General features: G+C 38.5%; 1 protein-coding gene across 1 annotated transcript in view; it reads left to right on the forward strand.

Moving 5' to 3' along the window:
* Positions 1 to 20,171, forward strand: part of micu2 (mitochondrial calcium uptake 2) — a 413,733-nt gene that overhangs the window by 369,965 nt on the left and 23,597 nt on the right. The window contains exon 9 of the mRNA XM_048597612.1: positions 13,819 to 13,907. Within this exon, the coding sequence (XP_048453569.1) occupies positions 13,819 to 13,907 (89 nt within the window). The remainder of the gene's footprint in view (positions 1 to 13,818; positions 13,908 to 20,171) is intronic.

The following is a 20,171-nucleotide window of genomic DNA, read 5'->3' on the forward strand; positions in this document are numbered from 1 at the left end:
TCGTCGTTCCAGTGAGAACAACCCAAGTTTCTCCAACCTCTCCTCGTAGCTAATGCCCTCCATACCAGGCAACATCCTGGTAAATCTTTTCTGTACCCTGTCCAAAGCCACCACATCCTTCTGATAGTGTGGCAATCAGAATTGAACACAATATTCCAAATGCAGCCTAACTAGTTTCTATAAAGCTGCAACATTACCTCCCAATTTTTAAACTCAGTGTCCTGGCCGATGAAGGCAAGCATGCCATATGCCTTGTTGACTACCTTTTCCACCTGCGTTGCCGCTTTCAGTGACCTGTGTACCTGTACACCCAGATCCCTCTGACTATCAGTACTCTTAACGGTCTGCCATTTACTATATATTTTCCATTTGGATTAGACCTTCCAAAATGCATTATTTCACATTTTAAACTCCATCTGCCATCTCTCTGACCAAGTCACCAACCGATCTATATCCTGCTGTATCCTTTGACGGTCCTCATCGCTATCCGCTATTCCACCAACCTTTGTGTCATCGGCAAACTTACTAATCAGACCAGTTATATTCTCCTCCAAGTCATTTATATATATTACAAACAGCAAAGGTCCCAACACTGATCCCTGAGGAACGCCACCAGTCACAGCCCTCCATTCAGAAATACACCCTTCCACTGCTACCCTCTGTCTTCTATGACTGAGCCAGTTTTTTATACATCTTGCAAGCTCACCTCTGACCCCGTGCGACTTTACCTTCTGTATCTGCCTGCCATGAGGGACCTTGTCAAAGGCCTTACTGAAGTCCATGTAGACAACATCCACTGCCCTACCCTCATCGATCAGGACTTTATTCCTTGAAACATAGGAGAATGAGGGGTGACCTTATTGAGGTGTATAAAATCATGAGGACCATAGATAGGATGAATGCATATCGTCTTTTTACCCAGGGATGGGGAATTGAAAACTAGAGGGCGTAGGTTTAAGGTGACTAGGGAAAGATTTAAGAAGGACCTGAGAGGCAACATCTTCATGCAGAGTAGTGCATAGATGGAATGGGCTGCCAGAGAAAGTGGTTGAGGCAGGTACAGTAGCAACATTTAAAAAACATTTGGATAGGTACATAGATGGGAAGGGTTTAAAGGGATATAGACCAAATGCAGGCAATTGCACCTAGCTGAGTGGGCACTAGGGTCAGCATGGACCAGTTTGGGCCAAAGGGCCTGTTTCCATGCTGTATTACTCTATGACTCTATGACTCTATGACACTATCGGTTAAATATGGCCTTGATGTCAAAGCCAGTGATTCTCATCTCCCCCCTGCAGTAATAGCAAAGTAGAGGAAATATGCTACTTTATATTCAGAATTAAGTGAGACCTTAATGAAATATCCTTTGCTTTAAATCTAAAATCATCGTAAATAACTTTAGGACTAAACTTATTCAGGTACCAGTTCAATTCATAGATAGATATCCTTAAATAAGAAAAATGGACTGATCAATTTAGGTTTTGAGCCATGTTCTTTTCAGACCACGCAGATTGGTCTATACCAAAGTAGTCAAATAGCAGTGAAGCATGTGATGTTTTCTTGTTAGAGGACATGGTATTCACTTTATAAATGGTGTAATAATTACATAGCATGTGAGGTAAATCATGATAGAACGTGAAGTTCGTTCAGTATGAAAGTCAGGCATGGAAAATTAAACTATTTATAGAGTACGTCAAAATTAGAATATATAATTAACATTCTAAGTGATCCATGTACTGAGGTGTCATTATATTTTATACATCAGTAGTTACAGTTGTTAAAGTGACTTTTTTTATTTTAAACACGTTTCTGTGCAATTCTAGCTAATATTAATTTGAAAACCTGATATTCTTCATTTGCATCACATAAGCAAAATATGTTCAAATTGCAGTACACCTGTTTATTTGATCTAAGTCCAATTATTTATTTAAGCAAAACAATTTTATTAATTCTTCATGTAAAAAGTGGCTGTAATAACAACCAGTTAACATTATTTATTTTGAATATCTTCATCCCATAATGAGATTTAAAACAAGTGGCCAGATACACCTTGCAAATTTGAAAATTCTGTCCATTTTCATAAATGTGATCTACTTCACAATAAATTCAACAGTTTTGATATTAAGCATACATGATTGTTGTTGATGTAGGAAAGTACCTTGTAAAATGCTATTGCTGAATGTGATGAGTGAATTGCAGTAAGTAAAATACTTTTTTAAGGTAGACAGCACCATTAAAGACTGAGCATTCGAAGGAGTTGCAGGTAGACAGAGTGGTAAAGAAGGTGTTTAGTATGTTTACCTTTATTGGTCAATACATTGAATATAGGAGTTGAGATGTCATTTTTGAGGCTGTACAGGACATTGGTTAGGCCACTTTTGGAAGGCTGCATTCAATTCTGGTCTCCTGGCTATGGGAAAGATGTTGTTAAACTTGAAAAGGTTCAGAAAAGATTTACAAGGATGTTTCCAGGGTTGAAAGGTTTGAGCTATAGGGAGAGGTTGAAATAGGGTGGGGCTCTTTTCCATGGAGCATCGGAGGTTGAGGGGTAACCTTATGGAAGTTTATAAGATCGTGTGGGGCATGGATAAGGTGAATAGCCAGTCTTTTTCCTTAGGTCGGGGAGTCCAAAACTAGCGGGCATAGATTTAAGGTGAGAGGGGAAAAACTTAAAAAGGACTCGAGGGCTAACTTTTCCATGCAGGGCTGGTGCCAGGGAAAGTGATGGAGACAGGTACAGTTACAACATTTAAAAGGCATCTCGATGGACATTTGAATAGGAAGGGTTTAGAGAGACATGGGACAAAACTGGCAAATGGGACTAGGTCAGATTGGGATGTCTGGTCGGCATGGACAAGTTGGACCCAAGGGTCTGTTTCTGTGCTGTATGGCTCCATGACTCTCTTGACCACAAAGGTCACCTAAATAAGTTTACAGAATGCTTTCAGGATAGTTTCTCAGAGCAGCATGTTCTGCAACCAACCGTAGAGCAGCATACACTAAACATGGTATTGTGAATGAGATGGGACTAATTAATGGACTGTAGGTGATTTAGATAACAATGCCTAATATGATTGAATTTTACGTTTAGTTTATGGGAGAGAGGAGTGGGTCCAAGACCATTTCTTTAAAAATTAAATAAAGGCAATACAAGGGTATGAAAACAGATTTAGCTAAGTGACTTAGCAAATTAAGTTAAAAGACAGGCCAATGGAGATGAAATGGGAGACAGTTAAAGGGATATTTCAGATTATATAAAATAAATACGTTCCATAGAGTAAGAACAATTCCAAGGGACCATCCAACTATCCATGGTTAACTAAAATGTTGAAAGTAATTTCAAACGAAAAGAATAGGTGTATAATTGTGCAAAAGATAGATGGCAGGTCAGAAGATTGGATAAATTTTTTTTTAAAAAGCAAAGAATGACCAAAAAAGGGGAAAAATTAGAGTACAAGAGAATGCTACCCAGTAATATAAAAACAGATAGATAAGAGTTTCTATAAATATTTGAAGAAAAAATGTTTAAAAGGTGAGATTAGAGAATTAATAATAAAAAATAATAAAATGCAGATTAATCAAACAGGTATTTTCCATCTATCTTCCATCTACAGGATACAAATAAAGCTAGTAAGTGAATCTGGAAGGCTGAGAATACATAGCCAAACAAGAAAGAAGTGAGTTTAGCAAGGCTAAATGGAATATGCTTTAATGCAGGGAGCCTGAGGAAAAAGACAGATGATCTGAGGGCATGGATAGGGTATATGATATCATGGCTATGACTGAGACTCATTTGAAAGTAGTGGTGGTGGTATCATAGTTAGCATAGCAAGCAATCGACCCAGCTTCATTTCCCCTCTATCACAGATTATAAGTGTATCTCATTGAATGGAGGAGCAGACTCATAGGCTAAGTGACTAATTCTACAGCTAAATCTTATGGTCTTAGGTACAGATGGGTGGGTTTGGCAGCTCAACATTCCTGGTTATATGGTATTCAAATGAAATACAGAAGTGGATAGAAGAGGAGAGGGATCAGAATACTGAACAAGGAATCAACGATGACAGTGAGAAGGAATGATATCTTGGAAAGATTATCTTATGAGGCTATATATAGAATCTATTTTTAAAAAACACAAAAGGGCAAACGCATGATGTATTAGAAGTTTATTTAGCCAATAAATGGAAAGCCCAACAGGGGAGTGGACAGCTCTGAACTAATATTCAGGAATGAGTCCAGGCAGGTGGAAAGTGTATCGGTAGGGGAGCATTTTGGAGACAGTAACTATAATTTAGTTAGATTGAGGGTAGTCATAGAAACAGATAAGGATGAGCGATGAATAAAAGACCTAAATCAGGGAAAGGATTGTTTTACTAAGATCGCATACAATTTGCCCCAAGTTGACTGGGAGTAGCCACTTGGAGATAAAATTGTGTCAGAGCTGTGGAAGGCATTCAAGAAGTAAATAACAAGTGTACAGGGCAAATACATTCCAGTAAAGACAAAACGTGGGACCAAGACCAAAGGTACAAAAATTGGAAAACAGTGAGGAGGATAGCTGCAAATGCAAAATTATAACAGTAGACTGGGAAAAATAGTGGCAAATGGAATTCAACCGGGGAAGGGTGAGGTAATGCACTTGGGGAGGGCTAACAATGCAAGGAATTGCAGTGAATGGTAGCACTGTGGAAAACATTGAAGATCAGAGGAACCTTTGTGTGCATATCCACAGATCCCTGTAGGTAGCAGAGCAGATGGATAAAGTGTTAAAAAGGCTTATAGGATTCTTGAATGTGTTAGCCAAGGCATAGATAAAACAGCAACGAGTTATGCTGGAACTTCATAAAATGCTGGTTAGGCTACAACTGGAGTAATATGTGCAGTTGTGGTCACTCAACTATAAGAAGGATGAGATTGCACTGTACAGGATGCTGCCTGGGCTGAAGGATCTGGGCTATGAGGAAAGATTCAATAAGTTGTTTTCTTTGGAGCAGTGATTTTTGAAAGAAAACCTGATAGAGCTGTGTAAGATTATGAGAGGTATTTTTCGGATGGATTGGGAAGTCTTTTTTCATTAATAGTGGGACAAATAAGGCTGAGATGAGAGGTCAGAAACTTTTCACTCATGGGCTATTGGAATCTGAAACTCATGTCCTGAATTGGTGGTTGAGTCAGTAAAACTCATAACATTTGAGCGGTATTTAGATATTGGTTACTGTTGCCATTGACTCGAAGGCTATGGCCCAAGATCTGGAATATAGGATTGATGTAGTCTGCTCTTTGTTGACAATGGGCTGACTGGCTTCCTTCTGTGCTGTAAACATTTAAGTCTATCACAGAAACTGCAATAAATCAGGAAATGGAAGCAGGAGAATGAACTTGAGAAAATTGAGATAAGTGGTACTGAGTGAATTGTTGGAGCTGCAGGCTGACAAGTGCTCAGGTCCTGATGAGCTTCATCCTTAAAGTCTTAAAAGCATTGGCTAGTGCGATAGTTGATGTATTAGTTTTGATTTTCCAAAACTTCTTTGATTTAGAGATAGTCCTATTATATTGTTAAATTACAAATGTAACTCTCATTCAAAAAGGGAGGCAGAGAGCAAGAAACACGGGCCAGTTAGCTTAATATCTGGCATAAGGAAAATATTAGAAGCTGTAACTAAAGAAGTTATAACAGGGCACCTAGATAAGTTCAAGGTATTTAGGGAGATCAACGTGGTTATGTGAAAGAGAAATCATGTTTACCTAATCTCTTTGAGCTCTCTGAGGAGATAACATGTGCTGTAGATAAAGGAGAACTGGTGGAAGTAGTGTTATAAGGTGCTACATTAAAAGTTATTGTGAAAAGTGAAAGCTTATGGTCTATGGTGTAGAATATTGGTAAGGATGCAGTTTTGGCTGGCTAGCAAAAAGCGAATAGGTGTAAATGAGTCTTTTTCATGTTGGAAAGATATAACAGGTGGTGTGCCTCAGGGATCAGTGTTGCAACTCAACTGTTTGCAAATTATATATATGACTTAGATGAAAGGATGGAAGATACAGTTGCCAACTATTCTAATGACACATTAGGTAGGAAAGTATACTGTCAAGAGGACACAAGGAGGTTACAAAAAAGATATGATAAGTTAATTGAGTGGGCAAAGAAATGAAGTTGTCCATTTTGGCAGGAAGAATTAAAAAGAAGCTTATTATCTAAATGTTGCAAGACTGCAGACTTCTGAGATGCAAAGGAAACTGGATATCCTTATTAAAGTTTGTATGCAGCCCAGCAAATTTTTAACAAAGCCAATAGAATGTTATCATTTATGGCAAAGACAATTGAATACAAAGTAGGGAGGTTATGTTTCAATTGTACATGACACTGGAGAAATCGCATCTGGAGTACAGCGTACCATTAGTCACTTTGCTTTTAGGAAGGATGTAAGTACTTGGGAGATTGTTCAGAGAAGATTAACTGGACCAATACCTGGAATGACAAGGCACGTTATGAAGAAAGATTGAATAGACAAGGCTTATGTCCACTGTAGTTTAGAAGAGTAAGGGGTGACATGACAGAAACATATAAAAGCCTTAAGCAGCTTGACAGAGTAGATGTAAAGATTATGATTCATGTTTTGGGAGAATATAGAGCGTGGAATCACTGATTTAAAATCAGTGTTATTCCATTTAAAACATAGATTAGATTTTTTTAATGTTGTGTATTGTTAAAACAATTTTACCTCATAAACTGAATAGATTCTGCAAATCTACTGTCATAAAGATATCTCATTCTCTTAGGATTGATCTGTGCTGCTTCCAGACTGATGCTTGAGTCATTACCTGAACAGTTTTCTCCAAAGTCAAGTCTTCTTTTGTAATATATCTGACAAGGATTCATCAGTAATTATAACAATGATTCCGTCTCTTGAAATTCTGATTTCAAAGCTCCATTGTCACATTTTTTCCACTAATTTGTTGCGATCATTAATTAAATTATCTGTGGATTCCCCCTAGATGCCAAGCTCTTCTGTTAAGCCTTGCTCTTTCAAGAATTTTATCAGTTCTATGAACATAGGAACAGGAGTAGTCTATTCAACCCTTCAAGCTTGCTTTGCCATTCATTACCATCCTACCAGTAATCCATTTAGTGCCTTTTACCCCACGCTATCTGCGTACCCCTTTACCTCATTGGTATTTAAACATTTGTCAATTTCTGATTGACAGCAATGTTGAATATCCCATTTATTATTTTATCGATAATCAAGAGTAGACCGATAGGCTGGTAATTGACAGTTGCATATGTCCAGCATTTTAGTGCATGGGACAGTAGGAGTGGCTTTCACTTTCACCCCCTTACCTCCCATCATGCCCTCAGTTGGCGCCAAATTAAGGTATCTGGAAGCCATCTCCTCTGCTAACAAGCCAGCCAGGTTGTCCTATAGCAACCACTATTCTCATCTACCTGGATGCGTAGGCTAACAAGTCTGTCCCTTCAAGATCCAAAGATGTTCTGCCTTTCCACATCCAAGTCCTGTGACATCATCAGATTAGGTTGAGCTAAATACAGTCTTCAGCATTAGCCCAATCAGAACCTTTGTGATTACGAGTCCATGGTAAAAGATATAATAGCATAGCGCTTGGAAAACAAAATCAGATAGAGTCAGCATAGATTTATGAAAGGGAAATCATGCTTGTCAAATCTACTGGAACTCTGAGGATGTAAGTAGTAAAGTTGATGAGAGGGAGCCAGTGGATGTGGTTTATTTAGACTTTCAACAAAGTTCTAAAGTTCCACCTTAGTATTTACTGAAAGCTTATTGATCTTGTTTTCCTTCTTTACTGCCTGCTGCCTCTGGATGCTTACCTTCAGTGACTGGTGTACAAGGTCACCCACATCATAGAATCATAGAATCCCTACAGTGTGGAAACAAGCCCTTCAGCCCAACAAGTCCACACCGAACCTCACAGCATCCCACCCAGACCCATCCCCCTATAACCCACCTAATCTACACATCCCTGAACACTATGGGCAATTTAGTATGGCCAATCCACCTAACCTGCACATCTTTGGACTGTCGGAGGAAACCAGAGCACCCGGAGGAAACCCACGCAGACACCAGGAGAATGTGCAAACTCCACACAGACAGTCACCCAAGGCTGGAATCGAACCCAGGTCCCTGGCACTGTGAGGCAGCAGTGCTAACCACTGTGCCACCGTGCCGCCTGTGACGTCCTGTTGCACATTCCCTCTCTCAACTTATAGCCATTCATTTAATAATCAATCTTGCTGTTTTCTCTGCCAAAGTAGATAATCTCACATTTATCTACATTATACTGCACCTGCCATGCATTTTTCCACTCAATCAACTTGTCCAAATCACACTGAAGCATCTTTGCATCCTCTCACTGCTCACCTTCCCAGCCAGCCTTGTATTATCCACAAATAAAGTGCTATTACATTTCACTCCCTCATCTAAATCATTAATATATATTGTGAATAGCTGGGGACCTAGCACTGGTCCCTGCAGTACTCCTCTATTTGCTGCCTGCCATTCAAAACAAGACACCTTTATTCCTGCACATTTTTTTCCCCCCTGTCTGCCAACCAGTTTTCTATACAGCTCAATATACTTGCCCCAGTCCCAAGCACTTTAATACTACACACTCATCTCTTATTTGGAACTTAGTTGAAAGCCTTCTGAAAGTCTAAATCAGCCACATCCACTAGCTCCCCCTCATCAACTTTACTACTTACATCCTCAGAGTTCCAGTAGATTAGTCAAGCATGATTTCCCTTTTGTCAATCTGTGCTGACTCTATCTGATTTTGCCAAGTGGTATGCTATTAAATCTTTTACCATGGACTAGCATTTCTCCACTACTGATGTCAAGCTGGCTGGTCCATAATTCCTGTTTTTCTATCTCCTCCCTTTTTAAATAGAAGGGTTATATCAGCTACCGTCCAAATCGTGGGACCTGCTCTAGAGTCTAGAATCTTGGAAGATGTCCACCAATGCATCCACTATTTCTAGGACCACTTCTTTAAGTACTCTGGTATGTAGCTTATCAGGCCCTGAGGCCTTCAATCCCATCAACTTCCTCAACGCTATTTCCTTACTTATACTGATTTCCTACAGTTTCTCTCCCTCAATAAACTGTGTATTGCCCAACATTTCTGATCTGTTACTTGTATCCTGTTTTATAAACACAGAACTAAAGTATGTATTTAGTTGGTCAGCCACTTCTTTGTACCCCATTATAAATTCCCTTATTTCTGACTGTAAGGGATCTATATTTGAAAAGTAAATATGAAAATTAACCATATCAAATCAAATAGTTTTCCCTATCATGAATATTTGTTGATGAACTCTATGTAAAAGAATAAGGGAGTTAATTTATGACTGGAAAGTAACATAGTTTAAAGGTTAAATCAGAAAATTGAGTCACTTTCTTCAACCAATCAAATTTAAGGGAGATTACCACACTAGAATACGCTCTCAATCATTTTGTGGCACATTTACAGGTGGATATCTATAGATATTTAGGTTCATCAATCAGTTGCAAGATATTGAGATAGTTTGTGTGAATATGTTATGCAATCTCAGTTCAGCGTTGGAGGTAGAATTGAGAACTGCTCCCACTTGGGAGTCGTTGTCATCTCTTCTACAATTATGCAGTACTTAGCACATTCCCTACATATGCATGAGTAGCACAGTGAATCTAGCTGTACAAGTGAGTGTTGATGAAGGGTTTCAGCCCGAAACTTGCTCCTCGGATACTGTCTGACCTGCTGTGCTTTTCCAGCCTCACACCTATAGACTCTGGCTTCCAGCATCCGCAGTCCTTATTGTCTCCTGTGTACAAGTAAGCAGTTTTGAATTTTTCTAAAAGAGGAAGCATCTTCTCCATATCTACCTTGTCAAAACCACCCAAGATTTTATATGATTCAATCAATTAACCTCTTATTCTTCTAAACTCCAATATTTCAGGTTGATGACCAATTATCAGCGCTCACTGAAATTTATAAAGAATTTATTTTCATAATCTGGCTTTTCATCTCTCTCAGGACATTATATGATCACTGGTCTGAGGAAACAGTGGGACTTATAATGCTTTGTTGAATCGATGCTTGGTTATATCAATCAAATATTTAGTACCTGAAACCTTTCAGGTTTTGTTCAGCTGTAATCAAATCATATTATGCCTACAGACATGTTCTTTAACTTCAGTAAAAGAAGCAATTTGCAAGTGAGGTATTCTCAAGAGATAGAGCACTTCTTGTCTGTACCAAACAAAGCACCATGACCACCAACACTACCCCCCTCCCCACAGCACCTTCCCATGTAATCGCAGAAGGTGCAACACCTGCCCTTTCACCTCCTCCCTGCTAACCATCCAAGGGCCTAAACAGACTTTCTAGATGAAGCAGCATTTCACCTGTACCTCTTCCAATCTTGTGTATTGTATTCACTGCACCCAATGTGGCCTACTCTACATTGGAGAAACCAAACGCAGACTGGGTGACCACTTTGCAGAACATCTCTGGTCTATGCACAAGCAAGACCCTGACCGTCCCATAGCCAGTCATTTTAACACAGCATCCTGCTCACATCCCATTTGTCTGTCCTTGGTATGCTGCAGTGTTCAAGTGAATCACAGCGCAAACTGGAGGAACAATATCTCCTCTTCAGACTAGGCACTTTACAGCCTTCTGGACTTAATATTGAATTTAACACCTTCAAATTGTGAACCAACTCCCATTTCTTCCCTTTCTTTTAGCTTTACAGTCAGTTCTACTACAACACGTGTCTCTTCAACGCGAATTGGCTCTAAAGCGTTTGAAGAATTTAGACTGCTAGTTATAGAATGCGAACTTTTCTTACCTGTATTGGCTATTTCGCGATTCCGACCTCATTAGTTTAAATGGCGCAGCTTTTGCAGGATTTGCTTATTATGCAAGATCGCATGAGAATGGAACTACTGCGTTATATCAGAATTGACTGTACTTATTACATTCTCTGTTAATATGTCCTCTCTCCCCTCCCTCCCCACCTCCAATCCAGTGGGATTGTCTGTTCTTTCCAGTCTGGCAGGTAGATCCAGGTAGATCTCCCATTCTCACATTCCAATTGCTTATTCTGAACTATCAACATCTTTTCTCCACCAGCACCTTACATCCACCACCCCCAGTTCCCCCCCCCCACCTCAAATACAGCATAAATGCTGTCCCCTCCACACCACTTCAGCTTTGATGAAGAGTTATCTAGACTCGAAACGTTAGCTTGATCTCTCTCCATGGAGGTTGTCTGACCCATTGTGATCTCCAGCATTTGTTATTTTCAGTATAAATTCCAGCATCTGTGTAGTAATTTGCGCCCAAAGCAAAATGCCTATTCTTATACTGTACACTGTTCTTCTTATCACCATGAAACTGGCATTGCCTTGTTTGGTAGTGATTGAACAGACACAGAGCTTTTAGTGCATTTTTATTCTTACTGAAGTGTCTAAAATATATGGAAGATACAATGGTTTTTGCTCATTGCTGACAGATTTATTACTGTAAACTCCATTTTCTCGGATGTTTTTGTTGTTTAGACCTCAAAATTCATTCTCAAAGCCTTGCTTGAAGATACTGTTCTTCTCTGCCTGCTGCTAGTCTTGGATAATTCTCTCTTACACATCAACAAACAGACTAAAAGAACCAGATGGTCCATTGAGCCTGTCACCAATAGTCATGACAGAACAAAGCGTTACAACTCCCACAACACATTTGGAAAATCTCTGGGAGTAGTATGAGCTTTTGTTTGTGTTCAGTTTCTGGTATTTCCATGCCCTATCTAGTTTTAAAGCAATTTCTACTAAAGTGTAATTTATAAGTTAACCTGCCATCATCTTTAACATCTCGAATCTCCTACAGCATTGAAGCTCTTTTAATATTTAAATGACATGCATTTCTGAAAAAGAGGAACATTTTGTAATCCTACCCCTAGATTTTGGACTAATTTGAAACACGTTGGAGAGCATAATTGTATATATCTTCATTTGTTCTGATATTTATTACATATGATATACAGCGTAGAAACAGGCAGAAGGAATCGACATCAGTGATTATAGTCCACTCAAGTCTCTTTCCATTTTACTTTGTGTAATTCCAGCAGATGACACTCTTCTCTCATCTCTTGTGCTCTTTAAAAGTTGACTTTGATTTTGTCTTTCATCTACAAAGTTATTACATTTTCTCAATTATTTAAGAATATTATTTGTATACATAGTTGATGTTGGAAACAATTTATATTTAGGTTTGATTTTGAAACAAGAAATGCAAATCTATAGGTGAAGCTAAAATGAGTTCTCATAAAGTGTAGCCAGGCATTGTTGATTTCAATTTGCTTTAAAAGTTGAGTGAAAGGCATTAGCCTGATAAGTCCTCAAAGTCTTATGCTCTGCTTTTTAATACTAGACTTGCTATTCGTGGATAGAATAAACAATAGTGATAATGGTGTTCGCAGTCAAATTGGACATATTTTCATTATACTTTTTGCGAAACACAGATGTTATTAATAATTGCTTTGGAATGCATTGTCTTTGAATTGATATTTTGAAAGAATTGCTTCAGTTGACTGCCAGACGAAACCACAATTACTTGCATGTTTTCTTGAAAACTTGACAGATACAATAGCATTCCAAGTTTGGTCCCATTCTTAATAGGTTTTCAGGTTACAAAGTAAAAATGGTTTCCCTTATAGATATTGATTCCTTTGTTATTGATCATCATATGAATATAAAAATGGGTAAGAATGGTACAAGTTCTGATAGTATTACATTACAAATACCAAAGCAGTATTGATCAGCATTGCTTTATGATCAGCCGAGCAATTTAAGCTTATTATTCATGAATTCACAGTTCAAATGAAAATTGAAACTGGTCCAGTTTGAACAGGTAGTTAGCCAGTTTGAAGTAGAACTTAGCTAAGTTCACATACATGGATTTCTGTGTGCGTGTTGAACTCCATTTTGCCCTAACATTGTGCAGTACTTGAACCAGAACTATAATTATCTGTCTATCTTGTGTCAGTAACCAATGCAGTTGATTGTGAATATGTATTATTGCAGAATCAAATTATTTCAAAGTATTAACAAGTCACCTTTGGCATGTCCAAAGGATGCAATGATACAGATACAATGGAGCTATGTTGCCACTTAATAGCTGTAGCCATATGGTTTGTTTACACAGGGAATTCCCATTCTAATGGCAAGTTAAATGTTTATGTTTACAAATGGCTGAAAATCATGGCATCAGGTAGCCTATGTATGCTCAATATTATTAATATCTGGAGAAAAAATATTAAGGCCAGAAATTTGAGCATTTAAAAGGTGAATTCTATGTACTATTGCCATTTGTGGCTACTAATTAAGTTTTTGTTTGCGTTCAGTTACAAAAAGACATTGAATCATTTAACCATTGTATGCACCAATTTGAGTGGATATTGATGTATGTTGGCATCCATGTTCAATAACTAGTAATTTGATTATTCAAATTTCTAGTTGATTACTGATAAACCAAATGGTCAGAATGGAATCCAAGTGATAGGTACTGAACTGAGAATTTACTGCTGTACATTGTGTTTCACAACTGATTGAAACATTATGAACTGCACTCACGACTGTGCTTTATCAGTGTTGATTGGCAAAAGGCCTGTAATTGTGTGAATTATAACACAGCAATTGCAATATGTACTTTCTGGTGCTGGAAATCTTCTATGTGTTTTCTCTGATGAGCCACTTTTTGGGGGCACTGCAGTTCAAACAGTGTGATGATCTAGTTCTGTCTTTGTAACAGAAAAGTAGCAAAGGAATGAGCACAACACTGCTAGTGCACTTCTTTGGTAAAGGAGGAGACCGGAAGCTCCAGTACAAAGACTTCTACAGGTAAGAAACTCAACCATTTTGCTAATTAGTTGCTTTTGAAAGAACACTGTGACCTTCAGTGCAAAGTTTTCAGTGCTTTGCACGTTCTATTCTAAAATGTAAACCTTTAACTATCTGACATTTTTCATAACTCTGAACAAATAAGACAAATAAGAGGTGGCATGGCAGTGCTTTAATGTGTTTAGAAATTTTTTGTGGGTAATAGATCTCTGCCTACCACAGAGATAGAAAACTTTAATTGAACTTAGACTCCCACATCTGTCAGTTAGGGGCTGTAGGTCTTGTTTTTATGGTCCAATGCAGATAATTTTTCAACATTGGTAGGTGTTTGAGTACAATGAGGGAGTTGTGCATTGTCTTTATGGTTAAGGTATGTGCTTTTGATCACTCCATTAAAACTGCTTAAAAGTTTGATACTTGGCAGTAAATCTGGTTTTGCACATTTATGTAGAAGATAAAAGGGTCAGTGTGATTTTTACCTTCGTTCAGATATCACTTTTCATCCAAATTGTATTTGTTGGTAAATCAACCAAATCATCTTTCCAGTTCTTCTTAATGGAAAAATGTGATTTTTATCTGATCTTTCTGCAAAACACTTTACCACACACAGGAAATCATTGTTGGCTATTGATCAAAGTGCCTGTATGCTTTGAAAGGAGATGATTGATGAGCTATACAGATATATGTAATTGTCAGAAGGAAAGCACTGATATTTTACAATGGGAATTTTTTTGATGCTCATGAGATACTATAGTTTTGATATTAAAAAGTCTCAACATGAAGACTGTGGGAGATATTGCTAGCCACATCAACACGTCCAGGAATGGCGCTCACAGAGACCACTGGCAGTTGAATAATTACATACTGACTTTGATTTCTACCCATTTCCTTTGAACACTCCTTCTTGACAAGTTCAGTCAGGGAATGAGCTCTCCTAATTTTAATTAAAACTAATGGTAAAAAGAAAACAAATATCAAAACATTACAATATTGCTGGTATTCCACGGGCACTTGAGATAAGGATAGTCCAATGTTGAAAATGTTCACCTTTAACTAAAATCAAGCAAATTAAGAATAAGTAATTTAAAGAAAGTTCATTCAAATCTGAGAAGAATTATGTAAAATGCAGAAAGCAAAAATTGCAGTGAAAGAATGCACATCTGAAAAGACAAGCAAACAATGAACAGCAATAAACTTAAAGGAAAATATACTTTACTATGTTATTTTATTTTGGAATGAAAAGTTTAGAATTGGGAAGAATTTAAAATGCTGCTGTTCAAAATATTTGATTAAACTACAGGTAATATGAATTTTTAGATTCCCTAATGGCAGCTGCTTCTGCTATTTGTGGGAACTTCTTGTTGTTTATTACAAGAAAAAGAAAGAAAGGGGATTGGACATTCCCACAGACAGTAACAAGAGTGAATGTGTTAAGTAACTTACAGTTGTAAAATCTGTAGTTTTAGTATCTGTTATCACACTTGTCACTGTTATAATCCTATGTGCTATACTGCCAATTAAACCAAATGGTGGGGCAAGGGATTTAATTTGGGAAGGTGTGGTAAATGTAGTGTCAAGGTCAAAGAGAAAGGTATGAATATGGGAAATGATAAATGGACTGAGACAGGAGGGATAGCGAGGACAAATATAAGAGTAAACCAACAGATAAGACTAGAGTTTACAAAAACGACAAAACTGAAGGCTGTGTATGGAATACATGCAGCATTCAAAAATGGGTAATAGAATGTAGCCCTTATTGCAAGTAGATTTGAGTATAGTAGTGAAGACAATTGTATAGAAGCTTGGTTTAACCGCACATGAAGAACTGTGTGCATTTTTCGGTGTGCAGTAAAGGATATTACTTCCATAGACAGGGTGCAACAAAGGTTCACCAGGCTTGTTCTTGTTCCTGGAAGGTTGAGACTGTACTATGCAGAGAGATTGGGCAAACTAAACCTGTATTCTCTGGAGTTTCGATGAATGAGAGGGAATCTAACTGAGACCTAAAATATGGGGATAGAAAGGGTAGATGTAGGTAAAATGTTTCCCAGTTGGGGCATTTCAAACCATGTGCACAATTTAAGGAGGTGCTATTTAGGATTGAGATGAAGAGAAATCTTTTCACTCAAAGTTGTAAGCGTCTGGAATTCTCAATCATAGAATCTCTACAGTGTGGAAACAGGCCCTTTGGCCCAACAAATCCACACCGACCCTCAGAGCATCCCATCCAGATCCATCCCCCTATTCTACACATCCCTGATCCCTATGGGAAATTTAGCATGGCCAATCCACCTAGCCTGCACATCTTTGGACTGTGGGAGGAAACCGAAGCACCCGGACGAAACCCACACAGACACGGGGAGAATGTGCAAACTCCACACAGACAGTCAACCGAGGGTGGAATATTCTGTATCCAGAGAGCTGCGGAACATCAGTCTTTGGCTATTTTAAAGTAGAGATTGATAGATTTCTGATTACCAATGATGTAAAGAATTATGGGGATAATGTGGGTAAAGAGCATTGAAGTGATTCATCAGCTATGATTGTGTTAAATTACGCAGCAGGCTCAACAGGCTAAATGGCCTACTCCTATTCCTATGAACCAAAACAGATGAACTGAGAGCACAAATAGAAATAAATAAGTACTATCTGGCAGTCTTCAAAGAGAAATGGCTGCAGGATGAAACGAATTGACATCTGACTATTGAAGGATACAGGACATTTCGGAAGAAGATGAAGATTGGAAAAGGTGGAGAGCGGTCTTGTTAGTTAATGTTAGGTCATCCCTTTCTATTGTGCTAGGCTATGTTCAGGAAACCAAAATGTGGCAGCAGTTTGGATAGAAATAAGAAATGATGAAGACGAAGTCAATTATGGGACTGGTGTACGGACCCCTAACAGTAACCACAGGATAGAGTAGAACATGCATGAAAAAATAATGTGAGCTTGTCATAAAGGTTTGGGTATAATCATGGGAGATTTTAAGCAATTGGAAAAGTCAGATCAGCAAACGCAGCCTGGATGAGGATCTTATAGAATATTTTTGGGCTAGTTCCTCAGAAAAGCATGTCTGAGTTCTGCCAGAAGCATGTTCTGTCAGAGAGTAGACTGTACTGGAACTGGTATTAGCAAGATTAATGAATGTTCTCATAGTCAAGATGCTCCTAGGTAGCAGCAACCATAATACAATTGACTTTTCCATTCATTGTGAGTTAGATTAGAATGGATCCAAGTCAATGTTTTTATTAAATAAGACCAAACATGAGAGTATGAAAGCAGAGTGAATTGGCAAACTGTGTTAAGGGCTGGCATGGTGGCTCAGTGGTTAGCACTGCTGCCTCACAGCGCCAGGAACCCGGGTTCGATTCCAACCTTGGGCGACTGTCTGTGTGGAGTTTGCACATTCTCCCCGTGTCTACGTGGGTTTCCTCTGGGTGCTCCGGTTTTCTCCCACAGTCCAAAAGATGTGCAGGTTAGGTGGTCTAGCCATGCTAAATTGCCCAGAGTGTTCAGGGATGTGTAGATTAGGTGAGTTATAGGGGGATAGGTCCGGGTGGGATGCTCTCGGGGTCAGTGTGGACTTGTTGGGCCGCAGGGCCTGTTTCCACACTGTAGGGATTCTATGAAATTCTATGAATCTATGATTCATCAATAAGATGCTGTGGCATACTTTAAAGGGGATATTTCAGAATACAAAGAACAGATAAATATTCTAAGAATAATAAAAATTCCTCGGGATGGACCCACCATCTGTGGTGAGCTAAAGCAAACTCTAGGACTTGATGAGATCTATCCCAGAATGGCGAGGGTGGCCGGGCAGAAATTTCTGGGGCCAGTATGAAATCTTTATATCATCTTTAGTCACGAGTGGTCTTGGAAGACAGGAGAAAAGCCAATGTTGTTCCTTTGTTTAATAAGGACAACAGGGAACATTACACGCTGGTGAGCCTTATGTCAGTGGTAGGGAAATTATTGGAGAAGAGGGTCAGGATTTACTTACATTTGAAAAAATATAGACTTATTAGCAATAGGCAGCATGGCTTTGTACAGAGAAGGTTGTGTCTCACAAATTCAATTGAGTTTTTTGAGGAAGTGATAAGCATGATTTTCAGGGTAGGGTAGTGGATGTTGTGAGGTTGTTGACTTGTTGTCTACATGGACTTTAGCAAGGCCTTTGACAAGGTCCCTCAAGACAAGTTAATACAGAAGATGAAGTCACATGGGAACTTCAGTGAGCTGCTCAGATGGATAAAGAACTGGCCTAGTCATAAAAGACAGTAGCGATGGAAAGGTCATATATTAAGGGAAGTTTGTCGTGTTGTTTTGCTGCTAGCTGACGTTCGTGTATTCTGATGGTAGTTTCCTTAATATCAGTACACTCAGACAACGAAAGACATCAATTTAACTGGGACAACGTAACCATAGTAACCCAAGTCAAACATAGACACGCACAGAAATTCCTAGAGGAATGGTTCTCAACCCATAATGCAATCAACTAACATATAGAATTGGACCCTATATACAAACCCATACAGAACATAAATTCCAAGCGGAGTAGAACAACAATGCTTCATCGGAGGCCTCACTGATGATGTTAACTGGCATGGTGATGAAACGTCTGAACGAAAACAAGCCAGCTCAGCGAGCAAGTCAACAACTTCAGACATGAAGCTATTTGTTGAGTTAAATGGAAAGTGTAACTTGTACAGATAATGCCTTAACATAAGCTTTCTCTTTAACTATGTAAGGGATGCCTAATGAGAAATGTGATTTGTAGGTACATTAAGCAGAAAGTGACGATGGGCCTAATGACTTAACTACCATGGGAATGAATGAGTTACAGGCTAAAATTGTGACATTTTTTACCATAAACCATTTTTTACCCCTTGTATATCATATTCCAAACAACTGTTGAATTGAAACAATCATTTCCCATTAATGATATTGATATACGTAAAAGAGGACTGCATGGAGCAGCAGTTACACACAAATGGTACCTATATTAGGATATTTCATTGGTGAGCCATTAAGAATTCTTTTGATTTCTGAAGTCTGGGGTGTAATTTGAAAAAAGAGGGGAGAAAAAAGATTGTGTTTATACGACGCCAAGTGCAACCTCGGAATGTTCCATACTTCTCTGCAGCCAATTAAATACTTTTGAAGTGCAGTCACTGTTACAATGCAGCCATAAGCAGATGTGTCCAAAGCAAGATCCAAGAAACGGAATTGCGATAAGTGTAACTCATGACTGTCTGGGGCAAGATCTTTTGTTAGTGTGCCTTTAATTATGCAGTGAAACAACAATTCCCCTGTGTAATCAGGGATAAATAAATATGCTGCCTCTGTACAAACATGAAATGGAAGCATGAAAGGATACATCCTGTCTGTACCAGCCAATAAGGAGGTATCCCACCTAATCTCACTTTCCCACACTCCATACATAGTATATAGAATATGGCACTTCGACTATTTTTCAAATGCCATGAAATACTTCTGCCATCCTCTTAGGCAATGAGATCTGGACCCTCACCAAAGCAGGTGTATTAACACATGGGAAATTTGGGATTGGATTGCAGTGTCATGCTTTTCACTATATGAAAAAAGTCATGTTGTCTTCACCTTTTATTGGTATCAATTTGCAATAAATGGACTTCCCACAAGAAACATACTACTTTGCAAAGAGTGTCCTACTTCCACAGTAAGTATGTTTCTTATTTAGAGAACGTGCTTTGGATTGTGTTTTCAGTAATAATTCTTTTGGAGGTAACATAATGGAAACTGATGTATCTTTGAGTAAAAGTACAAGTTCAGCATATACAGGCAAAATTTTAATACAACGTCAAAAGCGGCAACAGTTACAAAATGAGCAGAAGTTTCACACCTAAATAAAATGAGACCAGGTAAGAAATTAAACCTTTGGTGGTTAAGAGCAAGGGATGGCACTTCCTCTTTAATCATTTTCTACTTACTGTTTACTCAGATAATATTATGCAGAATCAAACATAACACCAATTCTTCCAGCACCACCCGCCCCACTCGAGCTAAATAGCGACTGAAGTGCCACAGCAACTGCTTCATATCCAGTTATTCTGCATCAGTTTTAATCCATCCAAACCCTGCTGAGTATTTTGATGATTGGTTGCAAAGCTCTTATAAATACAAATCCTTCAGTACTGCTTTGCAGAATGTGCTTACAAAGTATATGCTCAAATGCCTAGTAATGTATTAGTTCTAGATAAAGCCTTATTGTAATGTGACAGTGTT

This window comes from Rhincodon typus, chromosome 6 (assembly GCF_021869965.1).
Source record: "Rhincodon typus isolate 14 chromosome 6, sRhiTyp1.1, whole genome shotgun sequence".
NCBI classification, from domain to species: Eukaryota; Metazoa; Chordata; class Chondrichthyes; order Orectolobiformes; family Rhincodontidae; genus Rhincodon; species Rhincodon typus.